Source organism: Lagopus leucura, unplaced genomic scaffold (assembly GCF_019238085.1).
Source record: "Lagopus leucura isolate 7727_CA_CO unplaced genomic scaffold, USGS_WTPT01 Super-Scaffold_100018, whole genome shotgun sequence".
NCBI classification, from domain to species: domain Eukaryota; kingdom Metazoa; phylum Chordata; class Aves; order Galliformes; family Phasianidae; genus Lagopus; species Lagopus leucura.
The window spans coordinates 7,058,562-7,069,580 of NW_024962272.1; the positions used below are offsets into that span (position 1 = coordinate 7,058,562).

Consider the following 11,019-nt stretch of genomic DNA (forward strand, 5'->3'; position numbering starts at 1 on the left):
TCTTCCAACTCTAAGGATTCTATGATTCTATGAGAAGTCTTTCTAATCAGTGATTTGATTTCAATAACCTATCCAACCCTTTTACACCAACTCTAATCCACACAAAGTACAGAACACAAAAGAGTACTTGTCCACTCTGCATAAGGAACTGAGAGGGTTACCTTATTGTGCAATCAAGAAAAGCTTTGAATAAAAATAATGGGGAAGAATTATTAATAGATGAGGGGTATGTGTGTATGTGTGTTGGTATTCTGGACTTCTCCATTAATTTATAATGAGAGTCACATCTACACCCTACTCTGACATTCTGCTTATTTCTCAGACCCAAGACCAATAGCTGATTGGAATGCAAGCTGAGGGGCTAGAAACATCTTTCATTCTACTTTTAAACAAATAATTGGAAATCCAGTTATGGACCATGCTAACATGCCTTACCCAGTGATCTTGCAAATAATTCTGCGGGGATCAAGTTACTTTACTACCATGTAATTAACCTCACCTTCAAGTTTTATAAGCATCCACAATGACTTCCAGACATTTTCTAAAGCTAAAGCAGAACATGAATGCTTTAAGAGTTGTTTCTGCTTTCCTCAGTGACAGCAATACATACACCAAAAGAAGACTGAAATAACACTGTTAATTCTTGAGATGCAGTCAAGATATTATGGAGTTAACTTTCACGTCAGTTGCATTCCATCAGAATATGCATCTAAACTACTGCAAAATATTTGAATAGGAAAAAGAGGCACATATGTATTAGGGGATAAAACAATAAGGAGATAAAAAATTAACAATACGGAGCAGAATTTAACTCCCTCTGACTGAATTTTGTCTTTCTTTTGACTGAACAGTTTTGTGGGGCATGGGAATATTTTACGTAATGAGCTTTCAAAAAACAAAACAAAACAAAACAAAACAAAAAACAACAACAACAAAAAAAAAAACCACCAAGTCAATGCTAACCACTGTGATAACTTAAGCTTGGCACTTTCCGTGAACTTTCTATGTCTGCCTGAACAAGCTACCTGCGTAACTGGACCCGGAGGTGCAGCTTGTAGTCAGAAATTGTTTGGAGGTGGCTGTGATGTTGCTTTTGGCTTTCCTGTGATAATGTCATTTCAGACAAACTGAATTTGCTTTTAAATGCTGAAAATCCACAAACCACTTTCTCGCTTATTAAACAAACAAAAAAAAACAACAAGCAAGAAGACCCAGAAACTTTTAAAAGGAAGTCTCAGTTTTGTCCGTGAGATAGTATGTCCACTTATTAAAACAGAAAATAAAAATTCCACTGTCTTGAAAAGCAAGTGGAGCTCTTTTTCCCTGCATGTTTTAATAGCTCTGCAAAAGCAGAGGCCTCTGGATTTCAGTGCTAATTTGATTTCAGATTATTTATCATTTGTTAATCAGTCTTGTTAGCATAAGTAAATGAGTTGTATGTGGGATCTAGGAAGATTTGGAATCCTTTCATAGATGCTGCTAATATCAGAACTTAAATATGCATTCCTATGCTGTTCCCTCTACTGCAACTTGTGCAATCTATCAGACACTAACTGCACGTTACCTGGGAAAGTGCATACGTTGAAGAAGGGAGAACAAAGCAGCATCTTCCACTTCTGTACAACTTTCAGTGACAGACAGGCAAATGGAGGAGGATGAGAAGCATACTCTATTGGCTTATATCCAATCTTATCTCAGTCTCTAGTGGATAGCCTACACATGCCTGAAGAAAAAGGTATGTGGTTAGAGCCTCACAGCAAAAAAAAAAAAAAAAGGGAAAAAAAAGTTGTTTGAGAGAAATCTCTGCATCCATACAGTTTACATTTCTGCTTGTGACTCCTCTCAGATAATTATCTCAGGATTCAACACTATCTTCTACATGTAGTAGTTGTCTGTGCTTACCTATATTGCTTAATATAGAGAAATATCAGCTCACATAGGTAAAAGGAATTTTTCGGATAGCTAAAAGTCGGCCTTCGTCTAAAATGCAAGAGCCTACCTAGCAGAGACATGGAGAGAGAGTCAGGCAGTATGGCAAAACAAAGCCAAGTTGTCTCAAGTCAGTTATTTTATATCTTGGAATATTTGCCACATTCCAGTTCATTAACTGATATTTCTCATTCCGTTGTGGGTTTTTTTGGCTTTTTTGGCTTTTTTTTTGTTGTTCAAATTCTGACATTTTGGTGATATAAAAATGAAAATAAGAAATACGTAACATATACTCTGAATGGATTTAGATTTTCTAATTTGGACATTGATTACAGCAAAGGATACCAAGTATGAAAAGAAATTAAAGAGCTGACTGCACAAATCTTGTGTTCTGAAGCCCATAGTACTACTCATTTCAATACCTGCAAGGATGCTACTGCTTTTCCTGAGCTGAGCACAGCTGGGCTGACAGACAGGATCTGATTGGAATGTTCCTGCACTGAACCCCATTCCCTGCAATTAAATAAGGTTGGCATGCCTCCAGAATGCATACGTGACCTACAGAAATAATATAGCAAATTTAACACTGCTTAAATAAGTGAAATTCCATTGTATTTTTGTGGTAATAGTGTATGGATATATGTCAAAGAGCACAAGAACAAATGAAACAGAGGAAATGCTGCCCAAGAGTCAAAAACATAGTTGGATTCCATCAGAGACAAATCACAAATTGTAACTTTTAACTATCACAAAACTCAATAAAATAAGACAATGAAAAGATCCATTTTTTGTCTACAGCATGAAATGTGGGCAGAAGGAAAGCAACATGTATGATCTATTCCAAGACCACATTCTACTCTGTGGATGCCAACAGAGATTCATGGTAGCCAAAAGCAGTCAAAGATATATCTGTAATATATGAATTGTCTATGCCCTGTAGAATGCGGGAACATTCTTCCACAGTTCAGATACCTTGAGGCTCCAGGGAATGTGAATGCTAAACATTTTTCCCTTTAAGCTTCCCTTTAAGCATTAAGACTGTGAAGGAGCAGTGCATTTTCTGCATTACGTTTTACCATAAAAAAACCTCTGAGAGAGCCTGAAAACTTGGCTGTGCAAAATGAAGCCACATAAGGATAGGACTGTTTATAGACCAGATTCCAAACTCAGGAGTGGGTTAGGAGAAATGGGTCAGCTTTTTGTTCTGTTTTTTCACCCACTTCAAAGGCCAACTAGTCTTCTATGAGCAACCCCCATTTTTTTACAGGGAAAGAAAACAGAAATGATGGAATCATCCCAAATTATTTTCTTTAACTTTTCCATCAAGGGAAGAAGAGAGAGTAACTTCATGTCAAGACTTAATTTTGTGTCTGACCCATGCTACAAATCTTCTTAGAAAGTCTATTGCTTTACGTGTGTCAAGACATAGCAACGTGATCAAGAAGCTCTCAATATATTCCTCTCTAAATTTCCAGAGATAATTAAGGTCTTTAGGGCTCACTTGAGTGTTTTGTCTGAAATTATAAAAAGTAAACAAACGCTTGTCTTCCAACTACTTGTTAACCAGGACAAGGGCCATGCACTGGTTACTAGAAAAAAATATCTGAACGATTACAAACTAAGTGAGAACAATCCATGGACTGAATGATGCAAGGGCCGTGGTTGGAGAAATCACACAAAAGAGCTGATAATTATAACTATCATTTATTTATCATTTACTTCTTATTACCCCTCATTTTTGCTTTCTTGTTGCACTACCAAGCTATACATTCACACATGTATATATACATATATACATATGCAGTACTTAACTATTCCAGAGTTAGAGTTGTAGTGCTGAAATTCAGAGTCCCACACCTTAGAACATATCGCATTAATATGAAAGTTTTAATGCCAACAAATTGTCTTCAGCTGGGTATGAAAGAGCTTAACAAAAGTATTTGAAACTTAGCAAAATGGATGTAATATATAGATAAAATTAAAACTAGCTAAGTGCAATTATTAGTTTTGCATTAGTATAGTATCGCTAAGAGATGGCGATCTTGTACAGAATACCAGAACTGACTCATTTTAAAGACAGGCTTTGGGAATTAAAGAGAAAATGGTAGTAATGGTGGAGGAGTCTTGGAGAATCATTGTAGAGCTGTGGGAATGGTATCTGCTGTATCTCCATGTACGGTGATTTTGCAAAGCAGCAGAAAACATGCAGTTCAGTGCTGAGCTCTGCAGCTCCTGGGCATTTTTTACCTAAACCCCATTTTATAAAAATAATATACCACTCTCATTTTCTGTATGAGATAATCTGAACCAGAAGTACTCATTAATGGACGGTGTAGTGCCTGAGCCCTCCTGAATTTTTTGGAGTGTAGAACCGATCCACTAGCCGGTAAACCTGCTGTACTGCTTTAATTCAAGTGCTAATGCCTTACCTTTGCCACCCCCTCTGTGGTTTCTTCTTGGAACCTTCTCATGCTGTCTCATTGCCATGGCATGGCTCCCAGCATGACTTGCAAGACACAGGCCCTTGGCAGAGCACTGTATGTAAGCCTCCAGCAGGCCACTGAGGACTTTATCACCTGTACATCAAAGACCAGGTGAAAATCTCATCAATTTTTGAGACATTCCTGTGTCATGGAAAGTGACAGGTCCAAAGGAGCACAGGTGCAAACGTCCATTTGCTGTTTGCTCTGCGTGGAAGATCTCTGGTGGAGTTTGCGATACTGACCATGTGAAGTGTATAGAGCTGGGGTACCCAGTGCTCTCCATACGAACAACAGGCATCTATTGGAGGGACACTTGGGAGCCCTTGGCTGCTAGCTGTCACAGCGGATCTGGGGCACAACTTTGAGTTATCCTCCAGTGCTGGAAGAAGCTGAAGGGCTGTGTGACACTGGATGAGGCCCGCCTTCCAGCACTCCAAGGCCACGGCCTCTGCTCTGAAAACACAAGAAGTGCCGGTGACTCTGTAGAGATTTCTGCTCTGGGAAATAAATGAGAAATCTAGAAGGAAACCTGAGAACTGAATGATGGGCTGAGGCATGACTGAGATTGGCAACCTGCATGAAATCTCCAAAGGAATTTATCAAACAAGCATCCTTAACAGTGTGTTGAAATGACAGAGGAACACCATAACTCTCCTGTTTGCATCCTTCCTTTTTTTTTCCTTCCCTGCTATGCCTGGGTCCAAATTTTTGGATACACATGCTACTGATTAATCCTGGAAGAAGCTTCTGCAATGCTACCACTGCTCAAAAATAATGCTGGGAATGTTTCACATCCCTCCCCAGAAGTGTGGATAAGTTTTTCTACTCCCCTTTCGCTTGTTTCATTACTTTATTGTGAGGCTGCACTCAGCCAGGCACAGTTGATGAATCCACAACAAATTCTTGCATCCTGTTTCATAAACACAGCAGAAGCAGGAAGCAATGGAGTGTGCCTGGTGTGCAGGTGGGTGTTTGCTGGAGTTGGTTTTGCAGATGATACAAAAATGATCATTTTAACTTGCAGCACCACATATAGCATGTCTGCAAAATGGAACATCTGTATAGGTGGCCATCTACAGCTCAGGCTGTCAGATCTAGGTGACAGTGACTTTTGTAAAACTGGCATGCTTCCTGAAAATGTAATGCTTTAATTAAAATTAACAATTTGGAAAGGATGCAGCACCCAACAGTTGTGAGGCTGCAGCAACTCTCTGGCCCCAGGTCCAAACAACAGTGAGGCTGAGCCTAGGTTCCCAGGAGGCATATGTAAACTGAACACGTACATTCAACACATGAGCATAGTGGTGTGCGGAAATCAAACCCCATAGCCTGAATAAGGATATAGAGCAGGTACATTTATTAGTGATGCGCATATGCCCTGGTGCAAGGGGGACAGCCCCACCTAATTTGCACACTGTAGGGCAAAAGCGTGGTACAGATATAGGCCGAACTAATACGTAATGAATTGTTTCCTGGAATTTGGATACACATTCATTAGATTTCTGAGAATCAATGAGCATGTGGTCCCTCTCATGGGGATCTCCTCCTGTGGTCGTGGGATGAAGAATCATCATCTTCCTCGTGGAGACTCATAGTCTTCCTTGCTGTAAACTCTTGACCCTGCAGGAAGGGCAGCCCCCGACCCAGTTCTAACTTGCCTTGTGGACATCTTATCACTTACTCACCAAATGTCCTCGAGCTGTTCTCAAAACTTTTATCTTTGTCCTCCAACCCCACACTGTTCTAATCCCAGCTTGTTGCAACCCACATTCTTTTAGCAGCCTCTGCACATTTGCTTCTGTAAACTATTTTCTATCCTTTGTTTCTGTGAACCATCTTTTACTCTTCAATATCTTTAGATGTGACCAGCAACAGTGCAGACAGACACAGAGAGCACTCAGACAAACACAAACAGTACCAATGGCCTTGTCCAGCTCTCCCGAACAAGAAGACTAAAACATTATACAAAGATGATCAGGGGACTGGAGCACTTCCCCTATGAAGACAGGGTTGATAACAGCAGGACAAGGGGAAATAGTTTTAAGTTGAGGGAGGGAAGATGTAGGTTGGATGTCAGGGGGAAGTTCTTTACAGAGAGAGTGGTGAGGTTCTGGAACAGGCTGCCCAGAGAGGCTGTGATGCCCCATCCCTAGATGCGTTCAAGGCCAGACTAGATGGGGCCTTGGGCAGCCTGGTCTGGTATGTGAAGGTTGGTGGCCCTGCATTGTGGCAGGGAGGTTGGAGATTCATGATCCTTGAGGTTCCTTCCAACCCTGGACATTCTGTGATTCTGTGATTATCAACAGGAGGAGATGGTTACTTGCTCCACTGGAGGAATCAGAAGAATAAATGCCTTGTTTTTATCCCTATGTGTTTAGTATTTATGCGAGTCTGTGCTTCACAAAATGACTGTTTTCCTTCCAGCAATTATTCCTCATCTACTGCTATTTCAAAATGTGGATTTGCTACAAACTCTGTTCCATCTACATGAGAAATTCCATGCATATGCTATGCTTAAATTAAGTTGAGAAAATCCATATAAAGTATTTTAAAACTTCATATTTTTAAGTTCCCAGCAGGGAGGAAGCCCTCCATTAATCAATTTTCCAGGTTAACTTTTTTTTCCAGGTCTCTATGAAAACAGCTCACTGATTGCCCAGCTCACCAAAGTTTCAAAGGCAACTTGAGCTCATAAAACATCTCAAGGCTGTCACAAGTACCTTTGACTTTGCACATATTGATAGTTCTGCATGCTATATCAAATACACATGAATTACACATTTCCACTATAACCTTTTCTTCGTTGTACTCTGACAACCACTAGTTAAAAAAACTCACTGCTGGTACCTGTATTGCACTGTGAACTCCTTGGAGCCGGATCTTAACTTTGCTTTTGTTTTCTTAAGTGTGGGCTCTAGTTAGGATGCTGAACAGACAAATAGTGAATATTATCCATGACGTTTGACACTCTTACATCAGTATGACTGCCAGAACTTCCTCACAAAGGAGAAAAACATTCCTCATGCAGTAACTACAACTACACGCATTTTTGCTCTGTTAAATAAAGCTTGAACAATAGTCTCTCAATAAAACAATGCCAAGACATCTTCCTTACCAGTCATTAACAAATTAGTGCAGCTTAGGGTTATCAGTACTTAAGAATAATCAATAACTGATATCTTGTTAGAATTTCTTTCAGCACAGAACATCCATCTGCTCTCACATAAATCCTAAAAATGTCCTTAATTTTATGGCAGTAATGTGTCTTTCTCATCTGAACTGTGGCACTGCATAACATTTGTTCTCTGGAGACAATTGCTCAGAGAAATATTTGGACAGAGATCGTATCTCACCTAGTACTAAATCACTTCAGCAGCAGCAGCTGCAATGAAATCAGTGAGAGCCTGGATATGGTGCTTTTGATAAGGACCTGATGTTTCCTCAAGCTTATTACCTTTTTTTTTTTTTTTTTTTTTTCTCCATAATACAAAAGTCCTGATGATGCAGAAGTTTGCATCTGATGCATCATACAAGCAAACAATATTGGGATGCATAAAAATAGAACAGGAAAAAGTCCCCAAAGTGTTCCGATTCTTGTAGTTGTGCTGTCATTTGTCACGTTCTGCCTCATTATCCTGAAGAAAGAATTAAACAAATGGAAGGTGCAGATGACAAAGAACACTGAAATGCTTTGTTGGTGTGAGAGGAAAGAAGTTCCAGTACTGTGCTGAAACCCCCAACATGAAGTGAGCGGGAAATCAGGGGTGTGTGGCAGGAATACCCCAGAGCTTCTGCAGAGCACAGGAACACAACAGAGTCCTCTCCGGGACAAGAAAGAAAAGCTGCCAACTATTTTTAGCACAGCACTGCTATTTGAGCGTGCACGACAGAGGGATCAAGGTGACTCTGTTAGCAGAAAAAGGAGAGATCAGAACACAAAGGTTCAACTGACCCAACTTCTCACACAGTTCTGGAATAAGTTCTTCTTTCTCTTTCTGTTCTTCTTTCTCTTACAGCTACAACTCATGGATGCAGATAACTCTGTTCACAGAGTGAACTTCTTTTCTCTTTGTTTAATGAATGAGGTTGGGCTGCAGATCTCCGGCTGCGCTTGCAAAGCACCCTGTTTTGGTGTATTTGGACAAAGGACTCCTAGTGTCTTGTGAAGCACAATACATATATTTTCAAAGACTGGCATGATTGTAAGTAGTAATGAGAATGTGGATAATTAGCCAGCCTAATTACCAGTGTGATGAATGACTTCTCAGAGATTCCAGAAAATAAGTATCTGTTTGGTCTGCTTTCTTTCTGAGGCATACCTTGTTCAGTCTGCCACAAGTGTGCTAATTTAGAGCCTTCAGTCTGGGTGATCCACTCTCTGTTTGGCCCACCCACTATCTGTATAAGCAGGGCTCATCTGTGACACTCCTGGTATGTTTTGGATAGCTTGTGTCCTGCCATGATGCTGGGACACCCCTCTCCCAAGTGAGGATGGATGTCTTTGACTGAGAGTTCCTTCAAAGGTATCACCCATTTCCTCATTCAGATCAGCAGTGACACGCTCTGAGCACACCATCAGTCAGTGGCTGATCCCATGGAAAAGTCCCGTAGAACTGAGCTAGTCCTTCAAACAGAGGGAACCCCATTCCTCTCTCCCTTGCCCGCCTATCAGAAGTGTTTGGATCCACCTGCTGCAGCAATCAGCTACGTACACTGCCCCATATTTCAGAAATGAGTTAAAGATATGGCCACCATGCAGAATGTGTCTGCTTTGGTTCAGTCCTCTTCTTTGGAACTGTAGGCAAATGGAGCAGCATGCAGCATGACGGAAAAGGATCCAGACGGTCTTTCCCGTTTCCCAGCTTAAGACAACAATAAAAGACTACAGAGAAAGGCACATCCAAATGGCGGAGAAACTTCAGCTTGTCAGATGAATGAGAACTTTGTATGTTTGCATTTTTGAGACACGAAATAACAACTTGCTGCTTTAGACAAAAGAAAGAACTTTTTGTCCTAAGTGCCTTTCTCAGCCTGTAGTTAAGAAACGCAAAAAGAAAATTATGCTCAAAGTGTCAGAGAATGGCAAGGCTTGGAAGATCCTAGAAGATTCCATCCACCAGATGAAGTGCAGATATCCCACTTTTATTTTTTCTAAGCAAGATGTTAGCTGGATAGGGCTGAAACATGACTTCTGACGCAGCACTCTAACTTTGGCTCTGCTTTGTGTATTTGACATGTAACACTGGGGCATCTATTCTGCCGTTCATTTTCCAGGGGCTTGGTATCTTTCAGCGTATTTACAGTATCTGTAAATCTGTTTTAACCACACGAAAGGCAAAATCTTACAGCCATGAAGAGAGCAGCAAATAGCCTTTAGCCTCACAGAGATGGCTGAAGTTGCAAGTTTACTCATCAATTACTTGAGTTAGGGGGCATAATCATGCAGCACAGATGGCAGCAGTATTTGGGCAGCCTGCTAACCACTAGGGCATTAAATTCTGCTGCTCTGGCCCTTGGTCCATAAACCCTGGCACATAAATTGGTCTGTGGTGTCTTTAATGCAAGAGGATGGCTTTGGCTGGCAAGAGATGCTTCTGGGTAAGGAGTCCTATAAATCCCGAAACTTCATGCAGCAAGTCAGCAGAAATGCACAGAGTATTTAATTCCAAAGCATTACTTACAACACTGAAGGTTCTCCTTTCTTTGCGTCAGACCTTACCCACTGCTACAACATATGTGGCATGTGTCGAGTGAGACAGTAATGCCTTTAACGCAGCTAATTTTCCTGCAGTTCTAAAAGCTGTATTTATTATTATTATTATTATTTTTGTATGAGATCTTCTGCTTTTTCAGTTCATGTCCAGACAAGCCCAGCAGGTACAAAACCACACACGCTGATGAAAATTCAGCACTCATAGCTGAATTAAACACCTGAGCTTCCTTTCCTGGAACATTTCAACAAGTGACAAGCATAGGGACAAGCCACCACCGCAGCAGCCCTTCCTACCCCAGGAGGGGAGGACAAAGGGGACACAGGGAGTCCCGCGGCCTGGGCACCCCCTGCTCACTTAGCAGCTCGATCCCCTCGGGCCGGGACGCCCGCCAGCAGCGTGAAAGGCAACCCGCGGCTTCCCGCCTCCTCCCGGAGCAGTTATTTTAGAACTCGGGACCCACCGCAGCACAGCAACGACCAAAGGAGAAGGGGCGCGGTGCCGCGAGAGGGAAGCGGGCTGAGGGGCGGCCGGGGCACCGCGATGGCCGCGGGGACGGGGAGGGGCGCGGCGGGGCGAGGCCGGGGGGCGTCGGGCGCCAGCCCCTGCGCCGGGGCGGGGAGCGGCGGGGCCGCCGCAGGGCCCGTCCCCAGCGGCACCTCCCGGGCGGGGCGGGGAGGGCAGAGCCACAGGAAGTCGGCGCCCGGGTGGGCTGGCACAGGGGCGACGGAGGGCAGGCGAGGCCCAGCCGGCGGCGGCCCCTCATGTCGCTGCCGGTGGTGTTGCCGGGCTCCTGCTGCCCCGTCCCGGCGCTCGCCGCCGGGTCGCCGGCAGCCAGCACCGCGACTCAGCCGCCGGGCTCGCTGCCCGCCGCGGCCGCCGAGCCCTCGCTGCCG

The 11,019-nt window shown here is 42.7% G+C and overlaps 1 protein-coding gene across 2 annotated transcripts in view; it reads left to right on the plus strand.

Annotated features, from left to right (window-relative positions):
• The first annotated feature begins 8,432 nt into the window (after positions 1 to 8,432).
• FAM189A2 (family with sequence similarity 189 member A2) overlaps positions 8,433 to 11,019 on the plus strand; it is a 25,588-nt gene continuing 23,001 nt past the window's right edge. Inside the window, exon 1 of one of the 2 annotated variants that reach the window (XM_042877336.1) lies at positions 8,433 to 8,614. In XM_042877336.1, the coding sequence (XP_042733270.1) occupies positions 8,609 to 8,614 (6 nt within the window). In that variant the 5' untranslated portion in view covers positions 8,433 to 8,608. Of the gene's footprint in view, positions 8,615 to 10,887 lie in introns of those variants that run through there. The other variant, XM_042877335.1, reaches the window with a different exon arrangement.